Source organism: Pecten maximus, chromosome 16, assembly GCF_902652985.1.
Source record: "Pecten maximus chromosome 16, xPecMax1.1, whole genome shotgun sequence".
NCBI lineage: Eukaryota > Metazoa > Mollusca > Bivalvia > Pectinida > Pectinidae > Pecten > Pecten maximus.
In genome coordinates, this window is record NC_047030.1 from 25,702,695 (window position 1) to 25,719,200 (window position 16,506).

General features: G+C 33.3%; 1 protein-coding gene across 1 annotated transcript; it reads right to left on the reverse strand.

Annotated features, from left to right (window-relative positions):
- Window positions 1-1,939: 1,939 nt before the first annotated feature.
- Window positions 1,940-13,642, reverse strand: LOC117314681 (cell wall protein DAN4-like). Its single transcript, XM_033868770.1, has 6 exons — window positions 13,508-13,642; window positions 13,117-13,171; window positions 5,733-6,155; window positions 5,268-5,303; window positions 4,293-4,349; window positions 1,940-2,213 (listed from the first exon to the last, which is right to left on the reverse strand). Exons 2-6 carry the CDS (start codon window positions 13,163-13,165, stop codon window positions 2,131-2,133), a joined length of 648 nt encoding a protein of 215 aa, XP_033724661.1. The 5' UTR covers window positions 13,166-13,171; window positions 13,508-13,642; the 3' UTR covers window positions 1,940-2,130.
- Window positions 13,643-16,506: the final 2,864 nt, after the last annotated feature.

A 16,506-nucleotide genomic window follows, 5' to 3' on the forward strand; every position in this document is an offset into this window, starting at 1 on the left:
TTTTCCGATTGTAATGCATATGAGAATAAAGAATAAACAATAATACAAAATTAAATTTAAGTCTTGTAAAGACCTGACGAAATTGATTCGAAATAAAATCTGCTAATTAAATTATGTTAAGTAACGGAGAATGTATGTAATGATGTTTAAATTAATTCTGCAAAAAAAAAAAAAGAAAAAAAAAAGAAGAACATTTTAACAATCTTATCATTGCATGTGCAGTTTTATAATTGCCTTTTTAACGCATCATTGGTTTTAAATTATTGTCTGCAGGATAAACCTCAGTCTCAAGGAAATTAAGTAATTATAGAACCAGAATAAAACACATTTTTGGTTATATTAATTTTAATTAAATCAGTGAAAGAGTAGGATTACAAAAGCACATGAAATAAAAGTAAAAAGAAATACCTTCAAATATGTTTAAATTATACTAATTCATTCATGTATTATTTTTTTCTAATCGCTTTTTGAGCTGTAAGCCATGGCTGTTTTAATGATATTTGAATGTTTTCGTGTTTGAATATTACAAACAGCAAGCCACCCCCTGCTCCCTCTTCTGTAATGTCGATGAGGAACGGGCGAACATTTTTTTTTTGTAAATATTCAATATTATCCGTCTCTGTGGTTCTAAGGGGAAGAATATTTTATATTTTGAAAATATTCACGACTATCCCTCTCTTTGGTGCCAACTCATCGGAACATTTTTGAAAGTATTCGCAATTGTCCTTCTCCGAAGTCTCAAAGAGTTCGACTAATTTGAAAGTATTCGTAATTGTCACTGACAAATTAAATAACTTCAGGAAATAACAACAACTTCAACATTACTATGGATTGTGCAAAAGACACACGAAAAAAAATCACTTTTCAATACAAATTGAAGAGTAGCTACTGCAGAGCGAAGGATGCAATAAATTACATCCTACAGCTGTTTCGTCTTTTTAAGATTCGTCAGTGATGATAAGGACCTAAAGTGTTGATAAATAGTAGGTGATGTAGATGGCACGAAATAGGCCGAAAAATATGTCAAAATCTAGATGTGAGAGTTGCAATGGCAAATTTTCAGTGTTAAGATTCGGAGAACGTAAAGCACATTATATTTTTTGAACCGTTCCACAGTTCTACCAATGAAAACGTGGATTGCAACTTATGATATTTGTACGAACAAATTATATGAATATGTCAACATTGTAGACGAAAATGCAGAGGCATACATCCCAGTTATATTCGGCTGAAACATGACTGCTATAAAATCGACAACTCAACTAAAACATGATATGAGGCCGGGTTCCTTAAAAAATCTGTGAAATGATATTGTGTACACATTTGTATATTGACATTATTGCTGATGAGAGGTGAACAAGGGGCAAGTTCGAGATCCTTTGTGAATATATATAAAACATTCTGTATCACATTTGTACATTTGATGTGTGACAACAGTGGCAGTATCACTGTCATATAGAAAATGCATGCGGCGAAATGGTAAAGAATTGTTTCAACATTGGATGAATTGTTTGTAATGTTGATTTCAATATGGCCTATTGTATCATATTATTGTCGCTGGATTTTACTTTATTAGCTTTGCTGATTGTAGTATTAATATATGTACATTTTAAACACATTTAATGGATGAATATAATAATCCCTTGACTAGAGGGTGTGAGATACCTCCAAAACGAAGGGCGATTTTCTTGGTTGTGTAACCAAAGCTTCTGCGGAAGTTTGGACAATCAAAAATATCCCACTGCGGGATGAAGAATTCTCTGTCACGTCCTCAAGGTAGGACATAATAGTTTTGTTCCCATCATACTATTTCATTTGCTCGTCCACTTCAAATGTTTAAAGAATTTTGCAAGCTAACACGATGTTGACGTGGTCTGATTGAAATGTTAACGTTGCATTGTTGCTCCCTCTAACACGTGGAAAGTTTACGCCAGCCAAGTTGAATTTAAACATTTATATCGATTTCAAAATATATGTATATGTAATTCAGCATTTTAATTGATAATATTTGATTGTCACATAATTCATTGCATTTGAAAGCATATTTGTTCAGGGTGATTATCATCCGTCATATCGGTGCCGAGGGAAATTCCTCTCTATCAGGATGATAGCCATACGCTTGGTGAAGACTCACGGAAGTAGGAAAGCATTGGCTAATATCACAAGCAGGCCGATGAACCAGGACAATCCGTGTATAATGGATCCATTGTGATCTGAACAAAATAATGTATATAATTTATTATTATCAAAAATGCAGTTACAATATATATCTATTGTAATCGGTAATCTCATATTGACGGCTGCATGAGAATTTTAATTAATGTGATCTTTTTATGTATAAATGTTGTAGTATTCGTAACTTTGAAAAGATATAAAAAGGATAGTATCATTTGTAATAGATATAACAAAGAATAGTATCATTTGTAAAATATATAACAAAAGATAGTATCTTTTGTAATAGCTATATCAAAGAATATTAACATTTGTAAAAGATATAACAGGATAATATCATTTGTAATAGATATAACAAAGGACAATATCATTTGTAAAAGATCTAAAAGAGGATAATATCATTTGTAATAGATATAACAAAGGATAATATTATTTGTAATATATATAACAGAGGATAGTATTATTTGTAATATATATAACAGAGGATAGTAGTATTTGTAATATCTATATCAAAGAATATTTTCATTTGTAAAAGATATAACATTGGATAATATCATTTGTAATAGATATAACGGAGGATAAAATCATTTGTAATATATATAACATTTGATAATATCATTTGTAATATATATAACATTGGATAATATCATGTGTAATATATATAACATTGGATAATATCATTTGTAATATATAAAACATTGGATAATATCATTTGTAATATATATAACATTGGATAATATCATTTGTAATATATTTAACATTAGATAATATCATTTGTAATATATATAACATTGGATAATATCATTTGTAATACAGTGGAACTTCGTTAACTCGAGCTCGGAAAACTCGAATACCCCGCTTAACTCGAAGTACTTCGTCGGTCCCGGCCGAATTCTCTCTTTATCCCAGTAAAAAAAACTCGGAAAACTCGAAAAACTCGGATAATACGAAGTGAAAATTTGGTCCCAACAATAAAAATCCTACTTAAACTGATCGAATAACTCTAAGTATCATGTTTGTGTCCAACAACGATCGGTTGTAAACGCCGACAATTTTTCAACATCAACATTCCGTTCAAGTATCGGCAATACAATTCTACACGCGATTATAGGTGTTTCATAAATTCAAATTAAAAAAATGAAAAAAATTGTCGGTGGAATCTTATAACAATAACTGTCGGTGATAAAAAGTACTGCTTTACTTACATCAGGTAATTTCCTAAGGCGGTCGCCGATAATAGTACACACGATAGTCAACAACTCATCTACCCGATCGATCAAGTGGAACTAATCTCTGACACACGGTAGATCTACTCGGCTGTTGTTTTTACAGGTGTAGCAATGAAACAGTCACCGGTGCCTATTAAATCTGTAAACTGCAGAAACAATAGCGTAATTACTGCCGAGGTGTACAGAGTACGATTGTAACGGTCAGTGCTGTCTATTAAATCGGATAAAACGCCAACTCAGTAACAGTAATATTTTATACGCACATGCGCAGTACCAACTTCCTGTGCTAATACACATGGAAATGGCGTGGTTGTCGGTAAAACGTAAGTTGGACTATAAAACAGTATTTTATATGTCCAACATAAGGTAATGGTTCTGTTACGTTTTACATATAATCCGTGTTAAATTTAAACGGTTATTTGATATAACATTAAAAAATTGTTATTCGGTTGAATTCAATTTTATCGTTATTCCTTTTGCAAACATGAAATGAACATCATATAGTTATTGAAGTGACTAAGCGAAAGAAACTTTATCGAGACTGTATATCGGCAAAACTACACCAAACTATGAGTGACCGAACAAAACATTACATATACATTTGCATGTATTGACCAGTCTTTACACTGAATTGATGTGCGACAGAGCGGAGTTATAATGATTATATAATGTTGACAAATATTGACCAAACTTTGCACCAGAAACGACAACTCGCTTAATTCGAACACTCGGATAACTCGAAGTTTTCTCATGGTCCCGTCGATTTCGAGTTAACGAAGTTCCACTGTATATATTACATTGGATAATATCATTTGTAAAATATATAACAAAGGATATCTCTCATATCTTTAGTAAAATAGTCTTCTATTGTGTACCAGCTGTATAACTTACCGCAGCTGTCTCGGCATTCGAGTGTAGGATCACTAGTGGATGTGCTATTGGGGAAATCTGAAATTTTGAAATGACAACTGACAACAATACATTTGCATACACATTTATATTCATAATAAAATAACAATAACGTCAAGAGAATGCATACCGAACATCTTTGACCAACAACACCTACATATTAATATACCTCATCTATATTAAAACGGACTATATGAAATTACCCCAGCTCTCATTTTAAGAAAGTGACATTATTATGATATGATTAAGAGTCATAATAACGTATTGTCGGTGAACCAGAAGGCGTTTGATCTGCTAGAATACCTTTCCCCTCTACTTTATCAATTGTCTCTGCGTCTTCCTTTTGTTTATAGTATACCGTTATTTTAGCCTTTAAGTAAGGTTGATAAGGATTTATTAACCTGGACAAAAAACTTCCTAAATAACATAATTGTCATTTGTGAGATCAAGTATCCGCTATGCTTTTAATATTTGGGATAACATAACGAGTATATCAAATATTATCTTTGATCAGAACGCAATACCTTTTACCACCAGAAACTGACTTTTAGATAAATGACCGAAAGATTGACATTTTAGATAAATAGAACTAATCCATAATTCTGAACACAATTTTTTTATCATTCTACCATACTATTGCGTGTTAAATAAATAATGATTTTTTGCTTATATGCCTCGTGGTTCCGACATATATTTGACATATATTTGTAATACGGGTGACATTTAGCAGAAGCCGCTTAATCTTTTGGAGCACCTGGTCTGATTCTCCCTGAACTTTTTTCAATGGGCATTATGGAAATCTATATATAAATATTTTATAGTTGCCCCGTGTTATCATTTCTGAGTCAGAGTTATGGAATCATTGTGATGTCCGTTTCCTCTGTTGTGTTTTTAAAGTATTGTTGATTGAAAATACTGTACTACGTTTGTTGTGTGTACTTTTATCATCTTGCTTACCTGTAATGGACGCTGCTCCGCGTTTCCGTCTAGCCGCTAAAAAACGTAGAAACACAATATATATCTTTAATGATATGACAACGTGACACTGTGATAATTCATGACATGTTTTCAGTCACATTCTCCAATCTGTGTCATTGTAGAAATGTAATCATGTAACAATTAATAAACCTGGTACATAACGTGTGTGTAACGACTTGCTAGTCTGAGGTTCTTTATAAAAATGTTTTAGTAATTGTAAAAGCCATGACATCAAACAACCTTGACGTAAAATATTTATCAAATATCAGCCGAAAGGTATATTTATGACTGAGAATACTCCACTAAAGATGCCATAAAATATGTAACGCCTAAAAAGTGAGGGTATTTCGAAAACAATCTTTAGAGTCAGAGGACGAAATAATGTGTATTGATGATTACTACACCAGTTTAAATAAAAAGCATGATTCTTTCATATCTTCTTACCAGTTGAATTTATAGACGGTTTTGTTGCATTTGTTGTTGATTTCGTTGTTGTTGCATTTGTTGTTGATGATGGTGTTGCTGTTGTTGATAAGGTTGTTGTTGGTGATGTTCTCGTAGTGGGTGATGATGAAACTGCTGCTGCTGCTGCTGATGTGCTTTGAACCACTGTTGACGTCGACGGTACAGGAGTTGTAGTTACATTCTTAGATGAGGTAGGTATATGTGAAACTGTAGATACAGCTGCTGATGTTGAAGGGATATCTGATGTTACAGCCTCTGTATCTGGTAAAGTAGACTCCGCAGTTGAAAACATAGGACTACCTGAAGTTGACGTTTTAGGTAGACCTGTCAATTTACAACACTTTCCACCATTGCCACATGTATCACCTTCGTTTTGAGTTGTATTGCAGTAATCCACACCACCTGAAATGTAATAAAAACAAGTACTAATTGCAATGGGAAACCATTACAGAAGTCCCCCAAACACCCCCGCAGTCATACCATTACATTCGGCATCCCTCAATATCCCTATTAACCAAATTTCATTGAAATCGAACAACATCTAAATTTCGACCAATCAGAAGCTTCCGTATGGTTGCTATGGTAGCGAATCCAATTCAGTTGATTTTGCAGTCCCCTAATACCCCTACATACCAATTTTCATCAAAATCTGACAATATGTAAATTTGGACCAATCAGAGGCCAGGAAATGGCGGCCATTTTGGTAAAAAATGAAAGTGAGGTAACGAGAGTGACCGGTGACCGATAATATATCATCATACAAAATTCGATCAAAATCGGACAATATATCAATTTAGACCAATCAGAGACCAGGCAATAGCGGCCAATTTGTTAAAAAGTGAAAGTGAGGTTACGAGAGAGACCAGTATCCCATGATGTATACCTACATACCAAATTTCATCGAAATATGACAATACGTAAATTTGGACCAATCAGAGGCCAGGAAATGGCGGCCATTTTGTTAAAATATGAAAGTGAGGTAACGAGAGTGACCGGTGACCGATGATATACCATCATACAAAATTCGATCAAATTCGGACAATATATCAATTTAGACCAATCAGAGACACAGGCAATAGTGGTCATTTTGTTAAAAAGTGAAAGTGAGGTTACGAGAGTTACCAGTGTCCTATGATGTACCTACATACCAAATTTCATCGAAATCGGACAATATCTAATTTCGACCAATCACATGCCACCATTTCATTACCATGACAACAAATCTTTTCGGAAATGCTACCACGTTAATCGGCATTCCTAAAAACCCATATACACCAATTTTCACTGAAATCGGAGACCGAAATCTGAAAACAGGAAGTGGGCTCTGGCGGCCATCTAGATGTCCGATCGCGAAAAAAAAACACCTTGTTGCAAACCCACATACGTTAACGAGTATGTCTGTGAAGTTTGATGATGATCCGCCCAGTAGTTTCTGAGGAAAGTGTCGGAAACCTCCGCGGAGGAAGAAAGTGGAAGAAATAAGAATAATATTAAATTAAGTATTTATATAATAATCCGAATTTTTATGGTAATGACGGTAGCGACTAAACAACAACTGTTCTGGATACATAATGACAAAATTAGATGATCTGACCACACGGGAACCTTGTACGATGTTTACTTGCCGAAATATACGCAATTTAATTCCAATCCAAACCGCCACACAGCTTCAGGTCGCCATCTTTGCTCAAATCAAAGCATCTGGGCGTTTGAAAGAGTCAGTACTGCAAAGCTTCTAAAGGATCTTGTGATAAAACATTTAAGATTATAATAGAAACGAAATGTGAATTTTAGAATTTTGATTTCGATTACTTATGCTTTAGGTTAGCGAATCGAAGCAATTATTTACGATGAAACTTTAATGTTGCACAAAATACTGATCACAATATTTTTATTTAGACATTTTTTTATTTAGACATTTCATTTCATTTCAAGTGTTGATTTAGATTTCCCAATAAATTCGCGGGAAATGAATTTGATGACGTAACCGGAAGTCCACATGCTATTAGAACGTGACCCGGAAAACATGCATGACGATAATAAAAACAGAAGATCATTGAACATTATACCGGATTATTTTCGCATTTTTTGAGACACCAATGTGCTAAAATACAACGGAAGGTAACACTGATTTTGTTCATAGCTATCGTATCAAGCTTCACCTGGCTACACCTACTTTCGTTTTACAGTTTACAGATACGGTCGTATAAATAATTCATCTTCTCAACCATAGTCGATCTAATTACTTATCCGCGGGATTTTTCTATTAAGAATATTTGTACTTCTCATGTTCAGTGCATCTTTGTTTAAAATTGACTGGTCTGCAGGTCTGATCTGACTACCCTCAGCAGACCCTGACCACAGGGTCACGTTACTATCGTATCCCTTTTGTAAACACTTCATAATAAATGTCTGTATCCACGGCATATTCGTCTGTATTACTACAAATTTCTACCTACTGGCAGAGACGTGTATATGATATACACGTCTCTGCTTCTGGGACGTTGTGTCTCCACCCCCCTATATTGACTTCATACTTCTGTTTACCCACAGGGACTTGATAATTAGTTACAGTCTACATGTATTTGGACCTCCCCTTGTGTATATCACATTTTGAGACGTTTTGGGGGGCTAGATTAAACTTTGGCAAAAATGACATCCCCGATGGTCAGAATTCGAAGGAGGGAACCCTATGACTCGAGCTCATACAATTTATTGTAACCTGTCTTTGTACTCTATGACTCCTAACCTGTCACAGGTTTAATGGAGTTATGAGTTACAGGGTAAACAGACATACATGTACATGTATCAAGTGTGTCATAGGTAAACAGACATGTAACAGGAGAAAGAGAAAACTTAGTAGCGAGACCGGGGTTCAAACCCAGGACCCTCCAAATACTAGACGGACATTCTACCACTGAGCTACCTGGTCGCCGATGATCAACCGAGTCCAGTTCCGCAACATTCCTCCCTCCTTTTATCAAATCTTCACCCCCCTGGAGAAAGATAGTAGCCAAGACAGGTGTTCGAACCGAAGACCCTGCAAACTCTAGACGTACACTTTATCACATGAGCTACCTGGTTGCTGGTGCACTAATACATGATTCAGGAGTCTGCGGTATGTTCGTGTTTGTCTCCTTGTGGTATTACTGGTAATTTGGAAAACTCAAAAAAAAAAAAAGAAAAAGAAAAAAAAAGATTGTTCCAGCACTGGCAACCCATGTCTTTCCCGTGGTTGTCATTTAGATTAAGAAGATATTTATCAATTTAATCTCTTTTATTTGATCATGTAAAAACAGAAAATATTTCCCCAAATATTAAGTGTAATCGCTTTACACATACCTTGTGCTACTGACCAGGATTGATGTTTAAACGAGAATGGACTACACATTCTTATCAAATATTTGCATTACAAAAAACACTGAATCTTTTGGGAAAAAAACATGCAAGATTTTTTTTGTATAGTCAGTCGGGTTAGTAGAGACAAAGTTTTACTGTATTTGGCATATTAGCCTAAGTCATGAAAATGTGAAATTAAAAAAAAAACTTTGGTTATTGAAGATCAGAGAAATGTAAACAACAAATTAAAAAAAAAAAAAATGGAATTGGATTTTTCTCAGTCAGTCTGATGGCCTGTGTAAACACGTTATAAAGATATAAAATTAAGTTCATTTTACTCAATTACCGGCATCGATTGTCTTTGTTTTTAAATTAAGTTCATCAGTGTATAGTGGGTTTTTTTTGTTTTTTTTTGTGGGGTTTTGTTTGATAAATCCTCGCAACGACTTTTTTTAAGTCATGTAGATATATAAAAGAATATGATTCTTGACAACTTGACTACAGTAAAAATTTAGATTTCAAAATCCATTGCGCTCCACATCATATTGTTTGTTGACATGTTTCTGTGACATTTTCACAATAATTATATTACTTTATTAGAATACTGTGTTATATATTTCTTGAATCCACTCGAATATAGAAATATTTCCTTCATTTCCCAGATCTGTAATTGAAATAATTGTAGAATATACATTATGTGTTTGCAGTAATAAGATTTTTTTTTTAAATACTTGTTAACATATACTGCATTACTTTTGGTCTGATTTCAATACACAGAATGTCTGAATGTATTAATCAATAGATCTGGCAACCTCACCTTCTAACAGGTCAAAGACCTTTGATGAGACTAATTAATGAGTATTTAGAGTTTCCTCTTGCTCCCCATTACCGGAAGTTAGACACTGACAAGCTCTCATACAGTTTTCGAATTTAGTTTAGGAACACATTCTCAAATGACAGATGATCATATGCTAGATTAAGGGTTGGATTTTCACTCACTTGAAGAGTTGTGCCCCTTTGTTTTCTTTCCTATATGGTTGTTTTACTTTCCATTGTTGGAGGCAGAGGACATATTCATATAAATCAGATATATATATCTCCTATATAACAAGGTTTACACTTGCTTATTTGTATACTTAAAATTAGTTTCCTTTCTTTTGATAATATCTCTGTGGTTATAGTCTCTCACATGAGTCTTTATATTTTCTTCTATTAAATATCTTCAAAAGTTTCTTCTCATTTCTTTCTGTTTCCAGTTTCCGTTTGGTTAAAAAATTGTGATATTTAGTGGCTTTTGAGAATTGGTTGATTTTCAAAATTTGCTTTTTGTTTTGCAATACATGTACATAAATATTTTGCATGTCTCTGTAACATATATAAATATATAGAAATGCTCTGCTTCTTCATTTTTAACAATAATTTTAATAAAATCTTTAGTTTAGTTAAGGCATTTTGAATTGGCGGATCTGTCAGATCAGCACATATTCAGCACAGTAGTCCAAGATAGCATTCCTGTTCAATTGTTTTTCTTCTGTAAGGCTAACTTGATGATCTTTTCAAACTTGGTCTTGGGCATTATTTGGCTGGTCTGATTGTTGTTTAAGAGTCTTGAGGCACTATGCTGGCTCCCAAAGGAGGAGGGGATGGGACACAAAAGGACAATTCAACAATTCAAATGCACATGTATTCTGTAGTAATGGTCTGAAATCTTGAATGCTACTATAGGTTTGTTTTAATGAATGACCTTTACCTTCATTAAAGACCACTGGAGCCAGACGTGCAAATTACCTTGAAAATCTTCAACTGAATAACCTTGAGGCCAAGCTACATGGTATTGGGCCTGAAGTATGCTGATGAAGTGATACAAAATTCAAGGTCATAGCCGAAAAAAAATGATTAAATGTTAAAACCGTTTTTTTTTCTCAATAGCAAAAAGAGGTCCAGAGAAGGAGGTGATATGGCCTCTTGTTTGGTTGCTGTTTAATGCCTTAAGTACTCTTTCATACTCGGATGTCAAAGGCCAATGTCACTATTTCTGTCAAATGAAAACCAGTTGCTTGGAATACTACATGTAGCTTAAGATTTGAAAGACAAATGTTAAAGATAATGTAATTAACTATAGATAGAAAAATACTGCACATATATCAATGAAAGACCATGCTTTCCCTACATGAAAAAGTATTAGAACCCAATGCTACTGGTCACATAACACTTCTTTTATATATTCCTTACATGGATGGATAACGGCAACATTATAAATACTTTAATATATAAATACTTATTGTCGGTTAGCTTGTAATAATAATAATAATAATAAAAAACGGAGCAAAAACAATATGTCCCCCCCACTTCGTTTGGGGGACATAATAAACAATGATATATAATCATATTAGTGCCATACTGTATATTGAAAAATATATGGATATTATGTAAAACATCATTTAAATATTGACCATTTCTTTGTTCATCCATAAATCCGTATTGCTTCGTATAATATTTTCCATTTTCCTGAGAGTGAGGTAGGTGGAAATCACATCAAGGAGGGAAATTACTAATCTGCCATAATCTTAGCCAGGATGTTTGGTACATGTAGTTTGAGTATATCAGAGTACCACTGGGCAACGAATGCTCCCTCCCAAACAGTTGGTCAGGTCATATAGACCTATGCTTTGTTGATATTACAAAACTAATTGTTGAGATTTTGTTATACAAATGATATGAATGTATATTCCTCTAAACCAGCTAAAAATTATAATTAAGAAAGACTGTCGTGTCGACAAAACAAAATCGGAGCAGCTGTTTGGTTTGCCTCTGTTTGATATGCACTTCACGGACACCATTGAATGCTGTCGTTTTTATGTGCAATAGACGGTATGCGGTTTATGTAGCGGTGATAAATAATTTATTCACCGTTGAAGTTACATAATTGAAATGATGATTGTGGGATTCCAAAACACTATTAATGAATGCATTGCGGAAAATTTATTGAATTGATCTACGGTTAGAGAAATTGACACATAAACTGCTTTTATTGAAAAAAAGGTATGTTTGATCATAATAAAATAGGTTGTTGTGGTATTTTGGAAAAATAATGAAATATTTAGAATATGTCTGTATTTAAAATGAACTAAAATAATCTAAAAATTAAACAATGAGAAAAATTATATAACTACAGTGTAGCTAAATCACTACTCAATCGCAATCTCGCTTATATCTAACTTCATGCGACAGGCGTCTTATATATAAATTACATTACCGACAATAGGATTCATCGACGTTGTTATAGTTACTGACCTAGCACTCGATCAATAATTTCAAATCCGACCGAGATAGTCGACAATGATTAGTTTATCCGCTTGTCGCTATAACTAAAATTCTTTAAAACAAATAGTATAAAGTTAAATGATTTTTGATTAAGTAACATACTTTTTTTCCCCGAAGAAATCAGTGTAGAATTTAATGATAATTTGTTCGTGATTAAAGAGTTATTCATGATTGTATTTACGTTAAGCTTGCCATGCTTTCAGAAAAGCAGGTCACTGTTTAACATCCTGATAAGATAACAGTTGCATTGGTAATATAGGTTTTAAGCGTTGTTAACGGACACTGATACATGCTTGTTTTGAACTAAATATACGAATGCAGACGTAATTTCAAGTAATTATTTTGCAGGAAATCATTTGCATCTTGGACAAAAAATAACAACAACAACAAAATAGATAAATGAATAGATACGTACACAATCTAAATGATAAATATATATAAAAATAAATACATGAGGCAATTACATATAATTTCTGGTCATGCATTCTTTATAATCATTGATTTACAAAAAAATCAAGTTGTATTTTTTTTGTTGGTCCATGTGAGATAACATCGCTTAAATATCCCTATTTCATTCATACTTATTTGATCTCATAGCGATATTTGCATGTATATAAATATATTTTTGTATCCCAGATTCAAGAAGTATATTTAGATATATTCTTTTAACAAAGCTTATTGGACAAAAGCTTGTACTTACTGACGAACGTTCCAAATACCGCAAACAGGACGAGATATGTCAGTTTCATATTTGTCTACAATAGGGAAAAAAATCTGAATGTATCGATCTTTACAAGTATGTTATATATAAATCAATACAACAAATTAAAAAAATACCATATTTGTCATTTTTTATCAACATTTTCTGATTTATCAGTTTCATAGCAAACGAAATAGATTTTAAGTATATGTGGCAGAAATACATGCTTTATAAACTTTGACGTAGCTTAGTTACTATTATTCCATGTTTTTCTTAAATCAAATAATTATCAAAAGTGTTACTTATTAGTATCTTATTCAAATGCAGAGATCCGATAAAATAAGTTTTATATAATAAATGAAACAGTTTCACAATTATGTAGTGAACATACCTTTGAAAACTCGTGTGATGCCTGCTATCAACAATGAATACAATCTTGGCTATATAACAAGCGTTTATTACGCGTCGCCTAGGTAGCGCGAACAACAACAGCGGAAACACCAATTGGAGTCCCCTTATCTCGCAGTTTTTAGTCATTATCAAAATCTATCCATGCCATCTGTTAACATCAAGTTGTTGCGATAGATAAGAGTTGTATATAACATTTATCTGTCATGTTTGTTTATAACTGTTTACTTGAAAATTAATTCCTTGTAATTACTTATTGATCAGAGTATAATATAGGTCAATATGATTAACGAACATATAAACTGAGATGAGGTTTTATGAAAATGGAAAAAATACAAATTTAACAGTACAAGTGCATAGTTGTTTTTTTTCAATATAAAGACAAAGCTAATTCTATGTATCCCCATCGTTATGATTTAAAGACATCTAAACAAGTAAAACTTTCCGATTTTTTTTAGTATTATTTTTAATATTATTTTTGTAAGACACTTTGATGACTCGTGCCCTGATCTAAGGCACCTAACCGATTAGCCAAATATACCTGCAGCTTACACCACTACACCAAATCCATGTTCTTGATTATGGCTTTGGGTGTTATTTGTCTTTATGCGATGCTGGAGGCGAAAATATATATGGGAAATCAGATCGGAACCAGGGCAAGCAAGCTAATGGGCCTAACGACATCATGAGAGACGAATTGATATACGCTCTAAGCATGATTGTTAATCCTAATGAAATGTTTGTCATTATAAACATTATGAAACAACGCTTTAAATAAAATGTGATTGTGGGAGTTTAGTTACTCCTTTATTTAACCAACGTGGAAAATAATGGTAACAGAAACGAAAATTATATATATAAAAAAAAGAAAAAAAGTGATGTTAAGGTATAAAATGACAAAGGAAAAGTCAATCATCCATAACTAGACATGGTCAAACTAACTGGCTGAAACATGGTCAAGAGGACGTCATCATTTTGAGATATTGACCTAGGTTGTTTTTTTCAATTTAAGAAACAGAGTCAATCATTGTGACGCCACTTCTGTTATCAAAAACATTTCTGAAAAAAAGTGTTATATGTAACAAAAACAAACAAAAAAGAAAACGAAAAAAAAAAAAAAAAAATGCTGTGATTTAGACGATTATATAATTCAATAAAATTGTTAATAATATATAAGTTCAAATTGAGGGACGCTTGTTTACGTTTCCATATTGCACAAGGATATGAGATATGTCAGATGATGTCATGGTGTCTATCATAAAACGCATCCACTGTTCTGTAAGCCTTGTCAGCAGCCGACATATATCACAACTGGCAATGATATTGGGAACAAGCCCTCAGATTAGGATTATCTCATTGATGATAATCCATTATGGGTTTATCTCATCTTTCATCAATACGCATTACAAGTATGAGTTAATTTTTGTGAGGTTTGCAGCATGTTATATGTTTTCGTAATGGTCAAACTACATTACCCTTAGCGAAACTAAAAAAACCCACTTCGAAATCAATATTGAAAACAGTTTTAAGCATTTTGCCCTGTGTGCCTCGCGCATAGCGACGATATAATTTAAAACTATTTATAGACGTATCACTGAGTGTTCTTCATTCCACCCAGAATGCCAGTGAAGTCGTGTGCAGTTTTAGGGAGTTACTGTATATAAGTCGAGCTACGCCCCTGTTTCTACAACATACCTCTGTGCAACATATATTTATATTTATGTATTCTTATATTTAGATTATATTCAAACTAAAAACATTTGAAATCAGCAACATAAAAATTTAAAATGTTGTTTTCCACGAAGTTCACGGGTTTCATTGTTAGCATAATCTGATATTGAATGAGTTTATTGCAAAATTTCCACTGTTCCACTGACCACAAATATATTGTTAGAGAGTAAATAAAACCTGTACAGCCATTAGCTGCTTCAACACCAGATACGATAATGTTTTTTTGCAGACCAACACTTTCAATGCTTGATTATCCGAATACTATTTCCGGTTTCGATTCTAGTTTGATTGACAGGCTACTTTTTATTTGATTGTGTTGATAACGTCAGGTAACCCTGCGAATACTACGAATCAGGTAGCGATGCCCTACCTGGGACAGTTCGTCTATCCTCCAGCGTAGCGATAAGACAAATAATACTGCGAAACCCTTATCTGTTTGTCACCTTTACGACCTACTAGGATTGGCCGGATATGTAAGCTCCTGTCCTACGGTTTAACATTTCTATATGTTTGTGTTGATGTGTAGTATTGAAGATAAAGTTTAACATTTTTAAAAGCAACCTCGATATAAAACAAGAAATTTACTGTGTTACTTGAAGTGGTTTTCTAAGGGTGTAGTTACTTGAGTCTAATTCAGTACAGGGGTATCTTCTTTCTATTAAAAAAGAGTATTATCATTGTGTTAGTTTTCTATAACGTACAATTATTACGCCATAGCTCTGACTCAGCACTGTGTAACTCAATAGTTAAGAACTCGTCACTCAAACCTGTTTACGGAACACAACTCAAGTATGGTAACTCAAACTGCAGCTACTGATCACATAACTCTATTATCAAGCATGGTCACTCAAACTTGTTTAGAGAACACAAGTCTCTATAATCAAGTGCAGTTATTCAAACTTGGTTAGTGATCACCTCACTATATAACCAAGTATGGTAACTCAAGTAAGTACGTATGCTCAAACGTGGTTAGGGATAACTTTACTCTATAACCAATAGTAGTTACTTTAAACTTTGGTAAGTGATCACAACATTTAAAAATAACTATAATAAAAACTGGAGGATGTAAACAATCTCTATTCAGAACCAGAGGGGCGTAAAACTTGTAAAAATGTATCGGATTAATGGACACTGGTGTTCTGTCTGTAGAACAGATCTAGATACTGTGACATATGTTGTTATTATAGCCAGTCATTAAAAGGCGAAGTTAGAGGGTAGACATTTTATTACCATTCTTACATTTGAAAGGAA